Source organism: Camelus ferus, chromosome X, assembly GCF_009834535.1.
Source record: "Camelus ferus isolate YT-003-E chromosome X, BCGSAC_Cfer_1.0, whole genome shotgun sequence".
NCBI lineage: Eukaryota > Metazoa > Chordata > Mammalia > Artiodactyla > Camelidae > Camelus > Camelus ferus.
In genome coordinates, this window is record NC_045732.1 from 78,570,719 (window position 1) to 78,592,630 (window position 21,912).

Sequence of the window (21,912 nt, forward strand, 5' to 3'; positions counted from 1 at the left end):
GGTGATACCTCATTGTAGTTTTGATTTGCATTTCTCTGATAATTAGTGATATGGAGCATTTTTTCATGTGCCTATTGATCATTTGCATTTCTTCCTTGGAGAATTTCTTGTTTAGGTCTTCTGCCCATTTTTGGATTGGGTTGTTTGTTTTTTTCTTATTAAGTCCTATGAGCTGCTTATATATTCTGGAGATCAAGCCTTTGTTGGTTTCATTGTTTGCAAAAATTTTCTCCCATTCTGCAGTTTGTGATTTTGTTTTGCTTATGGTTCCCTTTGCTGTGCAGAAGCTTGTAAGTTTCATTAGGTCCCATTTGTTTGTTCTTGCTTTTATTTCTATTACTTGGGTAGACTGCCCTAGGAGAACATTGCTGAAATGTTAGACTGGTTTATTGCTGGACTCTCAATTTTATTCTATTGGTGTATGTCTAGTCTTTTGCCAGTATGACATTGATTTTTTTTTTAAATTGAAGTATCGTTGATTTACAAAGTTGTGTTAGTTTCAGGTATACAGCAAAGTGATATATATATAAAGAATCTGACAAAGAATATATATATTTTTTTCCATTATAGGTTATTACAAGATATTGAATATAGTTCCCTTTACTATGCAGTAGGTCTTTGTAGTTTATTTTATATATAATATTTTGTTTCTGTTAATCTCAAACTCCTAATTTATCCCTTCCCTCCACCCCTTTACCCTCTGGTAATCATAGTTTGTTTTCTGTGCGTTTTTACAGTTTGTAAATATGTTCATTTGTATCAATTTTTATGAGTCCACATATAAGTGATATATGATATTTGCCTTTCTCTGTCTGACTTACTTTACTTAGTAAGTTTCATTCTTTTTTCCATAGGTTATCTTTTCATTTTGTTTATAGTTTCCTTTTCTTTGCAAAAACTTTTTAATTTTAATTAGATCCCATTGGTTTCTTTTTGCTTTTGTTTCCATTACTCTAGGAGATGGATCCAAAAAAAATTGCAATTTATGTCAAAGAATGTTCTTCTATGTTTTCCTATAGGAGTTTTATGGTTAACCCATTTTGAGTTTATTTTTGAATATGGTGTTAGAGAATGTTCTAATTTCAGTCTTTTACAGGTTTATGTCCAGGTTTCCCAGCACCACTTATTGAAGAGATTGGGGCCTAATTAAACTTATAAGCTTTTGCACAGCAAAGGAAACCGTAAAACAAAAGGACAACCAATGGAATGGGAGAAAATATTTGCAAAAGATTAGACTGACAAGGGCTTAATTTCCAGAACGTGTAAACAGCTCATACAACTTAATAAGGAAAACCAAACAACCCAAACCAAAAATGGACAAAAGACCTAAACAAGCAATTCTCCAATGAAGACATACAAATGGCCAATAGGCAAATGAAAAAAATGCTAAATATCACTAATTATCCAAAAAATGCAAATCAAAAGTACCTCACACCAGTCAGAATGGCCATCATTCAAAAGTCCACAGATGGTAAATGCTGGGGAGGCTGTGGAAAAAAGGGAATCCTTCTACATTGTTGGTGGGAATGTAGTTTGGTGCAGCTGTTATGGAAAACAGCATAGAGATTCCTCAAAAGACTGAAAATAGACTTACCATATGATCCAGCAATCCCACTCCTGGACATATATCTGGAGAAAACTTTAATTTGAAAAGACATATGCACCCAAATGTTCATAGCAGCACTATTTAAAATAGCCAAGACATGGAAGCAACCTAAATGTCCATCAATAGATGACTAGATAAAGAAGTTGTGGTATATTTATATGATGGAATGCTACTCAGGCATAAAAAATAGTAAAATAATGCCATTTGCAGCAACATGAATGGACCTGGAGAATGTCATTCTAAGTGGAATAAGCCAGAAAGAGAAAGAAAAATACCATATTATATCACTTATATGTGAAATCTGAAAAAAAAGAAAAAAGACAAATAAACTTATTTGCAAAACAGAACAGACTCTCAGACATAGAGAACAAACTTGTGGTTACCAGGGGGTAAAGGGTGTGGGAGGGGATAAATTGGGAGTTAGAGATTTGCAGATACTGATATATATCTCATACATATATAATATATAACTGATATATGTATATATATCATATATATAACAGATAAACAACAAGTTCATGTTGTATAGTGCAGGGAATTATATTCGATATCTTGCAGTAACTTATGGTGAAAAATAATATGAAAACAAATATATGTACATTCTTGTATGGCTGAAGCATTGTCCTGTACACCAGAAATTGACACAACATTGTAAAATGACTATACTTCAGTAAAATATATATATACAAAAAATAATAAAGTTTCCAGGTTTTCAACAACAACAAAAAACCATGAGAGACACATATAGAAATTGAAAAGAGTAACCCATGGACAGAAGAAAAAGCAGTCCACACAAACCATCTGAGAAGACTATTACATGAAATCCTATTGTCTAAGTCAGGCATGCTGCTAGTAGGTAGCTTATTACCTGGAGGAAAATGCCTTTCTCATCTAACAGCCTTGGACTTTACAGGAGAGAAGCAGAGAGGACTACTGGGGCATCACCTCAATGTACCCAAATCATTGCTTAGTTATGAGTCAACAGTTGGTCTTCTTTGAGTCATTTTGTGATGGTACTCATGCCTTATAAAAGCATCTGTGCCTTTAAGGCATATCTCAATTGAATGCTTGAAAATTCAGACACTATAGTTAATTAAAGAGTCTCTGATATAGTAACTGATGACACTGTGGAATGGGACATTATTTGGTGGTGGCCTAAAGTTGGAGTTCTTGACCTAGGATCCACGGAATGATATATAAAATTGTGTGTGTGTGTGTGTGTGTGCGTGTGTGTGTGTGTGTGTGTGTGTGTGTGTATTCTATGGAGAGCGTTCAGCAGAATTTCTATGGGATCCATAACCTAAAAATATTGAGAACCATTCCCTTGGAGTAACAAAAGTGATTAAGTAACCATCAATCCTCATTCAGATTGGTCATTACACTGAGGTATTCCAGGATTTTGACAAACTATAGCTGATAGGCCAAATGCATTGTAAGATAAGAATGGTTTTTACATTTAAAAAGTGTTATAAACCAAAAACAAAACAAAGAAGACCATGTAACAGAGATTGTACATGGCCCACAAAGCCTAAAATATTTATTATCCGACCCTTTACAGACAAAATTTTGTCGACCCCTGTGATAATCCATAGCAGAAACTCCTTTTTCACCCTTTTCCTTCACTTCTAGTGAGTTAGCAAGACTTGCTAATACTACCATCTCAATAGGTTTTGAAACTTCTTGATATGTCTGCCAACATCTAAGCACCACACATCAGTCAGGGTAATCTTTCAAACACTGTGGCCCCTGCCAACTTCTCAAACCTTATTTCTCAACCCTTCCTTGCACTCTATGCAGTGGCCAATATAGGCCAATATGACATCTCCTCTGTAACCTTCAAGCTGTTGCACATGCGGTTCCCTCTGACTGTTACATTCATCCTTACCTTCTCATCCTTCTTTCCTTGCCTAATTCATATTCAATATTCATGACTCTGCTCAGTGGCTATATCTTGTAGGCAGTCATTTATAACTTTTCAGTTTGGGTTAGGTACCTCTCCTCTTTGTTTTTATAGCACTCTATACATTGCCTAAAAGCATTGATCACACTGTCTTATAATTGTCTATGTATTTGTTTTTGCCATAAGATGGTACTTTGAGGATAGGGAATGTGTCTTCTTCATAATGGCATGCCTAGCACTTATCATGATGTTGTTGAGTAAATCAATGAGCAGTGGTGAAGCTGCCTTATTAGTGACTCCAATATAGCTCACACATCAGAAATAAGAATGATTCTCTCATCAAAACTATGAATGATCTTCTTCCGCCCTATTAGATATCCAGGTTAGGAGTTGCTAGGCACATACAGTATAGTAGTGAAAAAATTTGTACTATGGGGCTAGGCTAATCTCTTAAAAAGCCTCAAAACCACCTTCATTTTAGTCAAGTTGGTATGCTTACTGTCCTTCTTTCCATGACAAGCTCATTCTTACCTCTGAACTTGCCATTTTTCTCCTTGAAATCACAGGCTCCTCCAATTAAATAACCATCTTTTCTTTTAAAGTCTAGATAAAATTAATTTAATTCAAGGAAGCTTCCTTGAATAACCCTATATTTCTTTGAAATTAACTATTTGGTGGGTATCAACTTAATTTGCATTTGCATATGGCATAAGATAGTTATGCTTCTTATATTTACTTATCTTATGTTTCATGGATACTGTATCCTACATTAAGGCAAGGACTATGTCTTCCATCCTTGGTTCTCTAGAAGTTCTCAGCTCTGTATAAAGTTGACAGTAAACAAATGTTTATTAACTAGATCTTGCCAAAATGTCAATACAGAAGAGAAACTAGGCACTCATCTTAACTCATTTCTCTCATAACCTACATTTAATCAATCACCAAGGTTTGTTGGTTCCACTTCCTAAATCTCTGAAATCCATACGACCTTCCCATTTCCACTTCTTTCTTTGCCACATTCAAACAATCACCATCTTTAACAGTGGGACTCTACAAAGGGATTTTTAAAAATCAGAGTAGTAAAATCAGATTGAACTTTGGAAAAAGTGCTCTAGTTTCTGGATCATCAAGGAAGCAAGACAAGGATGTAGTAATCCTGGTAGGATGGTTGCCTCATTGCTCCTTTGAAGCTCATGCTGTCCTATATAACTCTACCCTTCTTCATTACTCTAATCAAGTATCTCCTGAGTCACTTTATTTTTAAGTGAAAGAATATCTGCTTATTGTCGTCCAGTGTCACACCTGTCATCCCTTCTCCTATCATCATTCTTGGCAACTTCATCATCATTAATTGCAATACCTTCATAAATTTCATTTCAAATACCCTATACTCTGACTGCTTCTTGTTCCTTTTGCAGCTCAATTATTCAGGCACTCTTTATTACAATAATACTTCAACTTCACAAAGAGCTCCAATCCACTGAGCATAAGCTGCTTTTTGTTATCCAACATTTTGTCTCTTTTAATGTCTTCACTTCCTTCCTTACAGGTCCCAGCTTCCACGATCCATCATTTTAATCAATTCCTTGCAAATACCCTTAACTCCCTTGCCCCCTTCTCTTCCTCTGCCATGCTTCTCTGACAAAGCTCTGACCCTGATAAATTCAAGTCCCACCTTTTCTGTGTCTGCAGCCGAGCAGCTGAACATTGTTAGAGGAAAAAATTTAAACTGCACTGGTTACTTTCATTTTTAAATCATCACCAAAAATCTCAAATGAGTACTCAAAACTGCCAAACAGTCCTTGAACAATTTCCTAGTAAAATCACTCACTCACTCTCCAAGAAGACTATTTTACACTGTCTCCTCTCTCCTCAAACTGCCAAAACTCCATCTCCCTTCCAACTTTCAACTGAGGACCTTGCTTACTCATTCAAAGAGAATATGAAAGCAATTAGAAGACAATCTCCACAAACCCATGCTACACATATACCCACTTACATGCATCTGTGCCCATACATTCTGCCTTCCTTCCTGTTACTATGGTTGAAATATCTGTGCACTTAACCAAGGCCAACACTCCCATTTATGAGTCAGATCCTACCTCTTTCGTACTCAGGTTATACTTGTTAAATCGTTCCATCACCCTCTTTTGCATCATCAAAATATCCCCTCTTACTGGATCATTCTTATCAGCAAACATGTTGTAATATCTTCATTGTAAAACAGTATTTCCCCAACACTATAAGCCCACTTCATATTCCCTTTCATAGTTAAATGTATGGCTTGATGTTTCCACTCCCCTCTCCTCTCTCTTAATAAACTTGTTTTAAATTTTAGAATAGTTTTAGGCTCACAGAAAAGTTACAAACACAAAGAGGTCCCATATAGTCCTTGCTTAGTTACCCCTACTGTTAATATCTTACATTAGTATGGTAAATTTGTCACAACTAATTAATGTTCATATATTGTTTATCAACTAAATCCCATAGTTTATTTGAATTTTATTAGTTTTTCTCTAATGCCCCTTTTCTGTCCCAGGATCCCATCTGGGACCCACATTACATTTAGTCATCATGTCCTCCTAGACTCCGCTGGTCTGTGACTTCCCTTGTTTTTGATGAACTTGACAGTTTTGAGAGGTATTGGTTAGGCATTTTGTTAGAATGTCTCACAATTTGAGTTTGTCTGATGCTTTTCTCATGGTTAAAGTGGGGTTATAGATTTTTGGCAGGAAAGCCATATCATATTAATGGTACATGTTATCAAACGTAGTGTTTGCTAGGTTTCTCCACTTAAAGTTACTCTACCCTCTTTCCATATTCTATTCATTTGCAGCAAATCACTAAGTGCAGCCTGCATTCTAGGACTGGAGAATTAACATCTACATAAATTATTTCGAATTCTTTTGTATGGAAGCTTTTGTCTGTACTCTCCCCATTCAATCATTTATTTATATCAGCATGGATTCATGGATATTTATTTTATACTCTAGGTTATGATCCAATACAGCATTATTTTTCCTCGCTCAAATTGTTCCAATTTTGGCTATTAGAAGCTCTTTTAGTTAGCTCCCGTGTCCCTCATCATTTTTTTGAGCACTTCCTTACTTGAAGATTCTCCAAGTTTATACTGTATTTTCCCCGACCCAGCCCTAGAATAATCAATTTCTCCAAGGATCCTTGGTTCCTTTTATTGGAGCATGGTATTAGAAACCAAGATATGGGTGTGCTCATTGCTCCCGGGGTGTCATTGCCTCTAGGCCCTCTCAATGGACAGAGCTAGGGGATATACCAATTTATGTGTAAAACATATCTATACAGTTGACCCTTGAACAATAGGGATTTGAGCTGCAGAGGTCCACTTATATGTGGAATTTTTTCCAATAGTACATACTACGGTACTATACAATCTGTGGTTGTTTGAATCTGAGAATGCAGAAATTGGGATACAGAGGAACTGTGTATACAGAGGGCCATCTATACGTTGTATGTAGATTTCTGACTGTGTGGAGAATTGGCACACTTAACCCCCATGTTGTTCAAGGGTCAACTGTAATTACTTCTGTATCTATCCATCTGTATCTATATTAGGCTAAATATGAGTTTACACTGATATCTCCAACTCTAATCCAGTACAATATGATTCATTCTAGCATTCCCCCTATGCTTATCTGTAACCACATCCTCTAATGGTAAGAAACCTGGTTCCCACCATCTGCCATGCTCTTATGTGTTCAATCCCAGTATACATATATAGTAGTTTTAGAATTGTAAATCTGTACCCTTGTAAGAAACAACTTTACCAACTAGAGTATAGTGTTTGTGTATAGTTCCTTTTGTTTTTTCACCCTTATGATTTCCAGTCAGAACACTGTTTTCCAATGTTATTTATGCCTGTCACCCCCTCCATTCCCTTCAATGAATTGTGTTATATATGTGTAATATAGCTGGATTCATTTGTCACAGGCTGTATTCCATCCTAGGATCTGACCTTCTGGTTGATTAACTTTTTTTAATACGTTAAGGTTCACTTTTTGCTATACAGGTCTATGGGTTTTTTTTTTTTCAAATGCATATTGCCATACAGATTAGTTCCACTGTCCTAAGAAAACTCCCCTGTGTTACATATTATCATCTCCTCTCCAAATCCCTAGCAACCACTGATTTGTTTTCTGTTCCTATAGTTTTGCCTTTAACAGAATGTCATATGAAGGAAATCACATAGTATGTATATTTTTATGGTCCATTTTCTTTTACTTAAAAAAATGCATTTAAGATTCATGCTGTTGTGTGAATAGCTCATTCCTTTTTTACTGTTGAATAGTATTCCATTGTATGGATGTACTATAGTTTATTAATTAACCTACTGAAGGATATCTTGGTAGCTTCCCACTTTTGACAATTTCGAATAAAGCTGTTATTCATGTGTGGGTCTTTGCTGTGGCCATAAGTTTACAAATCAGTTGGGTAACTATGTTGGAGTTCAACTGCTGGCAAGTCCATGTTTAACTTTATAAGAAACTGCTAAATTGTCTTTCAGATAGCTGTATCATTTTTGCATTAGCACCTGCAATGAACAGAAGTTTTCTTTTGCTCTGCTTTCTTGTCAGCATTTAGTACTGCCAATTTATAAAAAAATTAGTCATTCTAATAAGTGTGTAGTGGAAGCTCATTTGCATTTACCTAATTAAAATGATGTTGACCATACTTACATCTTTTGGTGAAGTGTCTGTTCAGATCTTTCCACACTTTAAAAAATTGGTTTGTTTTCTTATTGTTAAATTTTAAGAGGTTTTTAAAATATTCTGTATACAAGTCTTTTCACAGATATGTGTTTTGCAAATATTTTCTCCAAGTCTGCGCCATTTCTTTTCATTCTCTTAACAGTGTCTTTCACAGAGAAAATGTTTTAAATTTTGATTGAGTCCAATTTACCATTTTTTCCTTTATGGATTATGCTTTTGAAGTTGCATCTAAGAACTTTTTGTTTAATCCAAGATAACAAACATTTTCTCACACAAGTTTTATAGTTTTGTATTTTACATTTAAGCCTGTGATCAACTTTGGGTTATATTTTACACAAAGTATGAGGCAGGTGTCAACATTTTGTTTTGTTTTGTTTTGCACAGGAACATACAAGTGTTCTAGCACAACTTGTTGAAAAAAAATCCTTTGTCCACTGAATTGAAAATCAATTGTCCATATCTGTGTGGGTTTATTTCTGGGCTCTTTATTTTGTTTCACTGATCTATGTATTTATCCTTTTAAAAATACCACAGTGCCTTGATTATAGTTGATCCTTGAACAACAGGGGTTTGAACTGTGCAGGTCCACTTATAAGTGGATCTTTTTCAATAGCAAATACTACAGTACTACATGATGTGAAGCTGGTTTGATACGCAGATGCATAACCATGTATGTGGAGGAACTGCCTATGTACAGAGGACTGACTATAAGTTATACTCAGGTTTTTGATTGCTTGAAAAGTCAGCACCACTAACCCCTGTGTTGTTTAAGGGTCAACTGTACCACCCCTTTATGGTAAGTCTTGAAATCTGGTAATCCAATTCCATAGATTTTATTTTTTTTTCAGAAGTGTATTATCTATTCTGGTACCTTTGTCTTTCCACATATATCTTAGAATCAGTTTGTCAATTATCTATAAAAAAGTCTGCTGTGATTTTGAGTGGGATTGCATTGAATCCATATATCATATTGAGAATTCCAGTCCATGATCATGAAATGTCTTTCCAATTATTTATGTTCTTTTCTTTCATCAATGTTTTGTAGTTTTTGCACACAGATTCTGCATATATATACACACACACACACACATTTTTGGAATTGCTTTCTTAATTTCAAATTCCAATTGTAAGTTGCTATTATATAGGAAAGCAACTGACTTTTGTATATTGACCTTGTATCATGCAACCTCATTAAACCTGTTTATTTTCATAAGTTTTTTGGTAGATTCTTTTGAGATGTCTACATAGATAATCTTATCATTTGTGGGGAAAATGGTCATTTGTTTCTTTCCAATCTGTATGTCTTTTATTTTTCTTGCTTTATTGCACCAGTTCAGATTTCCAGAGCAATGCTGAATAGGACTGATGAGAAAAGGAGACCATTTTGTTCTTGATCTTAGGGGGAAAGCATTCAGTCTCTTGACATTAAATATGATGTGCATTGTATGTTCTTCATATATACCCTTTAAAGTTAATAAAGTCCCCTTCTATTCTTAATTTTTGACAGCTTTTATAATATATGGGTACTGAATTTTGTTAAATCATTCTTATGAACCTAATGAGATGATCATATAGTGTTTCTTAGTCTGTTCATCTGTTGAATTACATTGATTTTTTAATTTTGAAAGAGCCCCTGTATTCCTGGGATAAACCCTCCCTGGTCTTGATGTATTATCTTATTTATGTATTGTTAGATTCAGTTTGTTAATATTCTGGCAAGAGTTTTTATGTCTATGTTCATGAAATACTTGTCTGTAGATTTACTATATTTGTCATATTTGGTATTAGGGTAATGATGATCTCACAAAATAGGCTGGGAAGTGTTCCTTCCTCTTCTGTTTTCTGGGAGAGAATTGTAGAATTGGTAATATTTATTTCTTGAATATCTGCTAGAATTCATGAGTCAGATTTTGTAGTTTACGTCTGTCTTGGCTCAGGTTGCCATAACAAAATACCATGGTGTATCTTTTTCCTTTATAAGGATACCAGTTGCTTACCACAAATTTTGATAAGCTGTATATTCATTTTCATTTAGTTCAAAATATTTTTAACTTTTTTTAAGAATTCTTTTACTTGTACATTTTTAGAAGTGTATAGCTTAATCTCCAAATATTTGGACTCTTCTACTTTTCTATTATTGATTTCTAGTTGGTTCCATTATGGCCAATGTACACACTCTATATGTTTTTAGAGTCTTTAAATTTTTTGAGCTTTGTTTTATGGCCCAGAATGTGATCTACCTAGGTGAATGTCTCATTGAAACTTCAGAACAATGTGTACTTTGCTGTTGTTGGATGAATTGTTCTATAAATGTCAATTGGGTCAAATTGGTTGATAGTTGATAGATATTGATAACTGAGAAAGAGGTATTAAAGCCTTTCTACTTGTATCTCTATCAGTTTTTGCTTCATGTATTTTGATGGTTTATTGTTAGGTGCTACATTTTTAGGATTGTTACATGTTCTCTTGGAGAACTGACCCCTTTATCACTATGTAATGTGCCTCTTTATCCATTATAATCTTTCTTGTTCTGAAGACTGCTTTGTCTGAAATTAACATAGCTACTGTTGTTTTGATCAGCATTTTCATGGTCTATCTCAATCCCTTAATTTTAAATTTAAAAACATTTTAAGTAGACTTTATTTTTTAAGAGCAGTTTTAGGTTCACAACAAAGCTGAGCCAAAGGTGCAAGAATTCCATATATCCCATGTCCCTACACCATTCCTTAACTTTTATCCTATTTGAATGTTTATATTTAAACTGCATTTCTTGAAGACAACATATAGTTGTATTTTTTTTTTTTGATCCAATATGATTGCCTTTGTTTTTTGACTGGTGTGATTAGGCCATTTAAATTTGAAGTAATTATTGGCGTAGTTGACTTTAAATGTACCTTCTTGCTCTTTTCCATGTGTTGTATTTACTCCTTGTTTTCCTGTATTTTTTTCTCTCTTTCTACATTCTTGGATTTTTCATTGATATTTCTTATGATTCCATTTTATCTCATTTCTTGACTTATTATTCATACTATTTAAAAAAACTTTTTAGTAATTTTCCTAATGTTTATGATGTACATTACAAAATAATCTACCTTTAGATAACTGTAAAAGTGTCATCCAATGAAGCTGCACCATTTTGCATTCAATCAGCAATGAAAGAGAGCTCCCATTCCTCTGCATCCTTGATAGAACTTGGTATTGTCAGTTTTTTTATTGATTTACCTTTAACAGAATATTCCTAATTTCTCCCTCCTATCCTTTGCCACACTGGTGTCTTTTCTTTCACTCTTACATATGGTATAGATAACAAATACATCATCATTATTATTACTTTAAACAGTTAAAATTTAGTGCAATTCAGAAAAATAAAAATTTATATTTTATCTTCCTTTCTAGCACTCTTCCTTTTTTGTGTAGATTCAAGTTTGTGACCTATATCATTTTTTTTCCTTCTGAGAGAAGAACGTCCTTTAAAATATTTTGAGTTGTCTGAGAAAGTCTACTTCTTTCTCACTTTTGAAGGATAGCTATATATAGGATCTGAGCCTGGCAGTTTTTCTTTTTTTTTTAATACTTTAAAGTTGTCATTCCATTGTGTTCTTGCTTGCATAGTTCTGATGAGAACTCTGCTGTAATTCTTATCTGTGTTTCTCTATAATTAAAGTGTTTTTCTCTCCTCTGACTGCCTTCAATATTTTCTCTTTGTTTTTGCTCTTTTGCCTAAGTGTGGGGCTTTGTGCGTGGCTTTTAAAAACTTCCCTAAGCTCCTTGGATATGTGGTGTCTGTCACTTATTTTGAAAAGATTTTAGAAATTACTTTTTCAAATATTTCTTCTGCTTAGTTTTCTTTCTTCTCTTTCTGGTATTCCATTCATGTATATGTTATAACTTTTGATATTGTTCCACATTTCCTGAATACTCTGGTATTTTTTTTGTTTCCACTCTCATTTTCTCTTTGCATTTCAGTTTAGGTAATTTCTACTGACCTATTTTTACATTCACTCATTCTACCCTTGGATGGGACAAGTTTAAAAATGAACCCATCAAAATGATTCTTCATTTATGTTACTGTGATTTTGATTTCCTTTTGATTCTTTCTTATGTTTTCCATCACTCTGATGACATTATACATCTGGTCTTTTTTTCTCCGTTTCCATTAGAATCCTTAACATATTAATCATAGTTGTTTTAAGTTTCCTGATTGATAATTTCAACACCTGTGTCATATGTCTCTGGTTCTGACAGTGCTTTGTCTCTCGAGTTATTTCTTGCCTTTTAGTACATTTGTAATTTTGTTCTTGTTGTTGAAAGATAGACATGTATAAAGCAGTAGATACTGAAGTAAGCAGGACTTTAGAGTGACTATATCAATCTGCCCAAAGGTTGGGCTGTGTCTGATGTTTGTTGTCTCTATGAGTACCAGAGGCATTAAATTCCTCCAGTGATCTTGTTTTTGTATTCCTTCTTGGCCTTGGCCTTTCGTTTTGTGCTGTACCTCAAAGAGTCTGTCTTTTGCAGCTCTCCCAGCTGTAATCCACTGCTACTTCAGTAGCTGGTTGCAGTTTGTGAGGGAGGAGGAAATTCTCTAATCTTTGGATTAAGTCTAAGCCTTTGGAGTGCACAGTGGTTCTGTGTCTTCAGAGTGTGGCCTTCATAATTGTTTTTGTTCCTTTCCAGGCTGTTGTGAGTTGAACTGTATTCCCCAAAAGATATGTTGAAGTCCTAAACTCTAGTACCTGTGAATAAGACCTTATTTGGAAATAAGAAGATAATCTAGATAAGATGAGGATGTAACACATTAAGGTGGGCTCTAAATGCAACAAATGGTGACCTTATAAGTAGAGAAATAGATTTGAAGACACAAAGGAGACACAGGGAAGAAGGCCATGTGATCATGAAGACAGAGAATGGAGTGATGTTACCACAAGCCAAAGAGTATCAAGGGTTGTTGGTAATCACCATAATCCAGAAGAAACAAAGAGGAGTTCTTGCCTAGAGCCCTCAGAGAGAACATGGCCCTGACAATATCTTGATTTCAAACTTCCTGCCTCCAGAACTGTGATAAAATTAATTTGTGCTGTTTTATGCCAATTAGGTTATGGTAATTTGTTATGGCAGTGCTAGGAAACTAATACACAGGGGTAAAGCTTTTTAACCTTCTGCCATCTAATACATTCCCTGGCTATAGAATTTCCAGTGTATGTGTTTGAAACCCTTTCGCCTATATATTGAGGCTTTCTTTTCTTTCTTTTTTTCTTAGATGAGACAGGGAGACAGTGTGGGGCTAGAGCAGGGCAGTGTCCCTTTCCCCTAGCTAGGATGAGATTTTACTGTTATCCCATATTATTTTTGTCTTTCTGGCAACCTGTAGGGTAATCATGGAACTAAATGTTTAGAGGTCTTCACAACTCCATGGGAAGTATTTTCAGTCCACATGAAATGTATCTGTCATTGCTCAAGTATGTAATTATACTTAACACTAGTAAACTGTACATTTAAAAATGGTTTATGTTACTTTTTTATCACAATGAAAAACAAAGTATCTTTCTCTACATATCTTACCAAAATGATCTGTATGTTGCCGCCAAACACAATTGAGAGACTTGGAGGCTGTATGGTGCCAATGGATGGCTAATGGAAATAAGCTTTTGAAGTTGAGCTGTTGAAGGGCCCAACATGTGACTCTTCCCCTCAGCAGGTCCTGGAGCCTGATTTGTAGGTGGGACAACCTGTGGCACCACATCCTAGAAAATTTGACAATAAGAAGAGTTAGTAACAATAAAAAATAACTTTTTATAAGGCTATAGGAATGACACTACAGATGTAACTATGTAAAAGAACAGATTTTATTATCTCAACCACAGAGTATTAAAAAAACAAAGAAGAAATTCCTAAGAGCTAAGCATAAGTGGTCAATAACCATTACTTATATTTTCTCACCAGCCACTGTTATATTATGCATTGTGATCTTGCTTCAACCCCACTATCTAACTGAAGTGGTTCTTTAAAAATTCACTAATTTTAACCTTCCAATCATATAAAAGGATTGCTTTTCAGCTCTTGTCCTTCTGGTACTCTCCACTTGTGAGAGTATTGATACTGGTGCAAAAACAGACACAAAGATCCATGGAACAGAACAGAGAGCCCAGAAATAATCCCACACTTATAAAGGTGATTAATCTATGACAAAGAAGGCAAAAATATGCAGTGGGGAAGTGATATCCTCTTCAATAAATGGTGTTAGGTTACCTGGACAACTACATGCAAATGAATCAAAGTAGACTACTTTCTCACACCATTCACAAAAATAAACTAAAAATGGATTAAAGACTTAAATGTAAGACCTGAAACAAACCTTCTAGAAGAAAACATAGGCGGTATGCTCTTTGACACTGGTCTTAGTAATATCTGGGGGGCATGTCTCCTTAGGCAAGGGAAACAAAAGCAAAAATAAACAAATGGGGTTACATCAAACTAAAAAGCTTTCGCACAGTGAAGGAAACTATGAAGAAAACGAAAATACCATCTTTTGAATGGGAGAAAGTATTTGTAAATGATATATCTCATAAGAGGTTAATATTCAAAATATACAAAGAATTCATACAATTCAACATCAAGAACCAAATAACCTAATTAAAAATGGGCAGAGGACCTGAGTAGATATTTTTCCAAAGAAGACATACAGATGACCAACAAGCACATGAAAAGATCTCAGCATCACTAATGATCAAGGAAATGCAAATCAAAACCACAATGAGATATTACCTCACAGAATGGCTATTATCCAAAAGATTACAAATAACAAATGTTGGTGAGGACATGGAGAAAAGGGAATCCTCATGCACTGTTAGTGGGAATGTAAATTAGTACTGTCAGTCTTTTGGATTTAGCCATTCTAATAGGCATGCAGTGATATCTTTTTGTTTTAATTTGCATTTTACTAATTATGACTGATGTGCATCTCTTCATATTCTTAATTGCCATCTATATATCTTCTTTGGTCAAGTGTCTGTTCAGGCCTTTTGCCCACTGAACATTTTTTTTAAATTAAGACTTTTTTTGGAGCAAGTTTAAGTTCACAGAAAAATTGAGAGAAAGATACAGAGGTTTCCCATTTACCTCCAGCCTCAACACATGCATAACCTCCACCATTATCAACATCCTCCATCATAGAGTGGTACATTTGTTACTAGTGATGAACCTACACTGACATATCATTATCACCCCAAATCTGTAGTTCACATTAGGGTTTACTTTGGGTATTCTACATTTCATGCGTTTGGGCAAATGTATAATGACATATATCCATTATAGTAGTATCATACAGAGTATGGTGGGAGTAGGGATGAATATGTAATATTTTCATTTTTTGGTCAGTTCAAAATTGTTTTGGTTATTTTAAGGAGTGTGCTTTTTTACTTAAATTTTAGAATAATCTTTTTTATATCTACAGAAACATCTTGCTGAGATTTTGGTAGAAATTGCATTAAAACTATAGATCAATTTGGGAGAGAACTGACATAGTTACTATGTTGAGTCTTCCAATTTATGAACATGATTTGCCTCTCCAGCTACTTAAAAGCCTTCTTTCATTTCTTTCATCAGCATTTTATAATTTTCATCATACATACTTTGTTAGAGTTATACATAAGTAAATTTATTTGAAGTAATTATAGATAGGCATTTTTTCATTTCGATTTCTGCATGTTCACTGTAAGTATACAGAAATGTAATTGATTTTTGTGTGTTGATCTTGTATCCTGTAACGTTACTGAACTCACTTATGAGCTCTGGGATTCTTATTGTTGATTATTTAAGGTAATCAATGTAGATAATCATGCATCTGCAAATAAAGACAGCTTTATTTCTCCTTTGTAATACGTATGCATTTTATTTCTTTTTCTTGCCTTATTATAATGACTAGAACTTCCAGAACTGTGTTAAATAAATAAGAGCGGTGAGAGTGGACATCTTTGCCATGTTCCCTATCTTCAGTCTCACCATTATGTATGATGTTAGCTGAAAAGGTGCTCAACATCAAAAATCATCAGGAAAAAGGAGAAATAACTAAAAGAACACCCTATTTTGGAAAGGGGCAAACTATTTTTTGGAAAATAATTGTTCTTTAAAAGAATACCCCAAAGAATACCAAATCCCCTGTCCACTCACAAGTGAAAAAGAGTGTGGTCTCATCCAGACGAATGGTCTTTGGCTGGATACATAAATCTACACATTTCTACTGTTATTATTAAAATTTGACCTACAGGTTATTTAAAAGTAAACTACTTATTTTAAAGAGATTTTCTAGTTTTATTATAATTATTAGTTTCTAATTTCATTTCCTTGTGGCAAAAAAAAAAAAAAAACCCACCCTCAGTGCAAATGTAATTGCTTACTTTATGGCCCACCATATCATCTATTCTTCTGGGTGCAGAAAAGAATGTGTATTCCATGGTTGTTACATATATTAGTCAATTAGGTCAAGTTTGTTAATATTATTGTTCAACTGTTCTGTATACTTGTTGGTTTTGTTTATCTGATGTTCTATTAGTTACTGAAGGATGTGTGTTAAGATTTCTGATTATGACTTTGAATTTATTTATTGGATATCTGTTAATGTTTGCTTTGTATTTTTTGACTGTCAAGTGCATACAAATTAGAATAATAATTTTATCTTCTTGGTGGGTGTCCTTTATTATTATTAAAAAATCTCTATGTTTCGTAAGGAATCCTTTCTTAAAGTCAGTTTTGTTTCATATTAACATATTTACATCAGATTTTCGGGGGCTGGTTTTGCATTTACATGCATTGTATATTTCTTCCACTCTTATTTTTGTGTCTCTTATAAACAATAGTTAGATTTTCTTTCTTAACCTAATAATCTGTCATTTAATTGATGTGTTAAGTTAACTTATATTAAATATAATTACTGATATATTGCATGGACATTCAGATCTACTCAGATATTTAACCTCTCCATTGTTCCCATTGTATACCTCCAAGCTTTAATTTGGAATCATTTGACTTCTGTGTAAAGATACTAAATATTTCCTTTGGTGTTTGGTGTAAGATTCTCTAAGTTAGGGACCATAGAAAAACATTTATTTTATTTTTGTTTTGAAGGCTGTTTTTACTGGATGTAGAATTTCATATTGACAGTTACTTTCTCCAGCATTTTGAAGGTATCATTTCTTTAACATTGTTTCTGTTGAGAAGTGAAAGCCAATCTAATTGCTACTCTTTTTTCACCACCTGCTGTAAAAATTGTTTCTTTTTCTTTATTTTTCAGCAGTGCTTACTAAAATACATCTAGATGAGGTTTTCTTTGTATTTATTCTGCACTTTTTAAATTTATGACTTGATGCTTGTGATAGACAATTCTAAAATGACTTCCAGTGACTCTTGCCATACTATAATCCCTTCCACTGGAGGGCGAGAGGGACTGTGACTATGATGGATAGGATTTCACTTGAATGATTAAGTTATGTATATGGCACATCTGACTTTAAGAAAGGGAGATAGAATGACATTCTCCAGGAGCATCCATGTTGCTGCAAATGGCATTATGTAATGTCATTCTAAGTGAAGTAAGCCAGAAAGAGAAAGAAAAATACCATATGAGATCGCTCATATGTGGAATCTAAAAAACAAAAACAAAAACAAACAAACAAACAAAAACAAAGCGTAAATAAAGGACAGAAATAGACTCACAGACAGAGAATACAGACTTGTGGTTACCGGGGGGTTGGAGGGTGGGAAGGGATAGACTGGGATTTCAAAATTGTAAAATAGACTACACTGTATAGCACAGGGAAATATACACAAAATGTTATGATAACTCACAGAGAAAAAAATGTGACAATGAGTGTGTATATGTCCATGAATAACTGAAAAATTGTGCTGAACACTGGAATTTGACACAACATTGTAAAATGATTATAAATCAATAAAAAATGTTAAAAAAAAAAAAAGAAAGGGAGATAATCTTTGGTTCGCCTGGCCTAATCCAGCGATCTCTTAAAAGGGATGGGCTTTTTCTGGTGAGAGACTTGAAACAGAAGAGGAATTTGCTGTCAAGGAGATTCTCCACGGGCTTTGAAGATGAAGAGGACTACATGGCAAGTAATGCAGGCAGTGTCTAGTAGCTGAGAGTAACCCACATCTGATATGCAAGAAGGAAACAGTAACCTCAGTCCTACAGCCATGTGGAACTGAATTCAGCCAACAATCCGAATGAGTCTGGGTGTGGATTCTTAGCCAGAGCCTCCAGAAAAGAATACAGCCTAACAAACACCCCGAGTTCAGCCTTTAATACAATGACCAGAGAACCCAGTCATGCCATGCCTTGTCTTCTGACCTACAGAACTGTAAGATAATAAATGGGTGTTTGTATGCTTTGTTACTTTTGGAAAAGTCTCAGTCATTATCTCTTCAAATATTGTTTTTGTACCATTCTCTCCCTCCCCTCCTAGGACTTCTATTACAAATATATAAGACATTTACATGTACTAGGTGCCAGGCACTATTATAAGTACTGGAAATACATCAGTAAACAAAACAAATATTTCTGTCCTCATGAAGCACCTTCTAATGGCGTCCTAATCTCCCCTACTTAAACTGACTCCTTTCACAGTGTTCTTCCTCATAGTTAATTTGAATATCATCCAATCAGTTGTAGAACTAGTTCAATGTGAAATCTGTGCTTCAAACTTGATACCTCCTCTTTAAAATTTCTCCCTTGCAGACAATTTTCAAATAATGATAACTTTTACCCCTAAATGATTATCAAACCTGAACCATTGCATTACATCTCTATACACCAGTCCAGGTCCGCCATTATTCCTCACTCAAAAACTGCAAAAGCCACCTAACTGACCTATCCATACACACATTTATCCTCCTTTCAATCCATTTTGCACACTGTAGGAAGAGTGAACTAAAATAATAATATGTCATTCATTTCGAATGGATCCCTAGGGCATTCAGGGTAAAGTCCAATTTCCTTAACATGTTATGTAATGTCTTCCATTATCTGGTCCTGAGCAACCTCTTAGCCTCACTTCCTGCTATTTACCTCCTTGTGCTTCATTGCTTATAATTTCCCAGACCCACTATACTCTTTCTTCCTTCTGAGAAACTAATGTTCCTGCTCTTTGTTCTCTCAAACAGGAAGCCATTCCTACTCTGTCTTTTATTCATCTTTCAAGAATCAGTGGAGATATCACCTCATCAAAGAATTCCTCCCTAAACTACCAGAATGAACCAGTAGCTTTCCTGGGTCCTTTTATAGTAGTCTGTTTATGCCTCTGTCTTCTTTCTTAATACATTTTGCTGAAATTATGTTTAAGAGTTTTTCCCACCAGTAATACTTGGACACTCCTCAGTATTAAGACATTCATTTTTGCAATACGTTTCCTAGTACTTAGGAGAATTCCATAAATGTTTGTGGAAATTGGATTGAATTGCTTCCAGCTTCACAGCCTCTTTAAATCTGGTAAGTTGTATGCTGCAAATATTCACTTAGTAAGTAATAAAAATATTGACAAGGTCAAGCCTAAGGTAGGATTCACAGCAGGCCATCTAAAACTCTCTCTTTGCTTATGGTCTGTTATGGTAATTTAATTAATTAATACATAATTATATTAATTATCTAACCCATCAATATAGGTTCATAATTCTTGTTCCTAAGGGTACCATAAAAGACTTGCTAAAATCTTGCTTAAATTTCATTCATTAATTCCATGTACATGTTATATCTGTCATATTTCTATAAACTATCTCTAATTATCAGAAATAAACATGAGATTTGTGTGGAATGTCTTTGTGTGTTGGTCACTTTGTAATTTTCTAAGTACTCGCTTACTTTGAAAATCTGTTCTAGAAGCTAACTCAAGTTCAGCTCATTGATTAGAAGATTGAAAACTCTTCCTCCTTTTTCTTTGTTAGAAATGGTATTGTACTTATATAAATCCAGTCTTAAAGCACCTCTCCTTATTCTCCTTAATTCTTTTGATCATTGAGAGTGGTTTAACAATATCAAGTTATAACTTATCCATACTAGAACACATGTACTTTTTCTTTCTCAGAACATAGTTAAAATATTGTTCTTGTTGTCGTTGTAAGTATGTATTTCTACAAGTCTGAGGTAATTTGGGGCCTTATTCTTCTAAATATTAATCCTCTAGGCACATACCACCTGTTATATTAATCCTTCTTTCCATCTTTTATACATTATCCTTAAAAAAAAAACAACTATGCACTTACTGTAAAACTTCCATGTAGCACTATGGCTTTCCTCATTTCTCCTTTAATAGAATAATTTGTTGTTTCATAGTCAAAATGATGTTTTTGAGAGCTTCCCAACCTTTAGAGACTAAAGCCATCTTAATGTAAATTAAGGTCCAACAAGTATCAATCACAATAACAGAAATTTCTGGAGAACAGCCATAGCTAGAAATTCTAGTCAGAGTAAGCAATTACATAATAGGTCAATCTGAATCTTTTCATGGTTATTACTAAGGAAGAAGCATTACCTCCTAAAGGCTTAAAGCCAAGAGTCCATTTAGCTCCTGTCAATTTTTCCTTCCAAATGTCTCTCAGATTTGTCCTTCTCTTTCCATTCCTATAGATGCCTTCATCACCTCATACCTGGACTACTGCCATAGACTAGATCGTTTTCTTGCCTCCATTCCATCCATATTCCAATCCATTTTCCATACTACTGCCAGATTAATCTTCTTAAAACACTTTCATCATGCCACTTTCCTGCCTGAGACTAGCTCAAATGTCACCTTCTTTGTAAAATTTTCCTAACTCTCCTAGGAAGAGTAAGTAGCTGCCTACTCAGCGTTTTCACAGTTCTTTGTGCATACCCTTATTAATGCAGTTACAACACATATAATAATTGCCTGTTTCATTATTTTTGTCTTCCCATTTTATTGAGTCATCTCTTTAAAACAGCACTCAAGTCTTCACATAATTGGCCCCATCTATCTTGCCCCATCATCTCAGGGCCTTCACATATGTTGTTTCCTCTGTCTACCATGTCCTCCCTCTCATTCTTCCTACCCATTCTTCAGGTTTCAGATCAATTCATTAAAGAAAACTTCCCTGACACTCTTGATTAACTAATTAGCTAATCAATTCATTTAACAAATATTTATTGGGTGTCAACTTAATGCCAGGAACTATTTTAGGCACTTGGAAAACAGACAAAAATTCCTGCTTTCATGCTTATCTTCTAGTGGAAGGAGGCAGACAATTAAAGATAAACATAATAAATGAGTAAATTATACAGTATATTATAAAGCAATAAGAACTATGAAAAAACCCAGCAGGATGAAAGGGTGTAGGACTTTTGAACATAGTGATCAAGAAAGACTTTACTGAGAAAAATGACATTTGAACAAAAGGAGTTATTCATGAAGATGTCTGGTATAAAACAGGCCAATGCAAAGGGTCCAAGCTGAGATTGTATCTGTCATATCTGTGTCTATGTTTAACTAGGACAATAATATATTTGATTTCATGAGTTAAAAGAATGCTGCTTTATATCAGGGTCTCAAAATTAAATGACAATGGGGTCTAGGCAAGTAACATAAATAGGTCAAGTATAAGAGAAAACAAGGGATTGTGGAGAGAGGGGTAAACTGAAGAATGTT

The 21,912-nt window shown here is 34.4% G+C and overlaps 1 protein-coding gene across 3 annotated transcripts in view; it reads right to left on the bottom strand.

The window, feature by feature from the left end:
• TMLHE (trimethyllysine hydroxylase, epsilon) overlaps positions 1–21,912 on the bottom strand; it is a 48,241-nt gene that overhangs the window by 14,692 nt on the left and 11,637 nt on the right. For all 3 annotated transcript variants that reach the window (XM_032474959.1, XM_032474957.1, XM_032474958.1), the window contains one exon: positions 13,814–13,995. In XM_032474959.1, the coding sequence (XP_032330850.1) occupies positions 13,814–13,995 (182 nt within the window). The remainder of the gene's footprint in view (positions 1–13,813; positions 13,996–21,912) is intronic.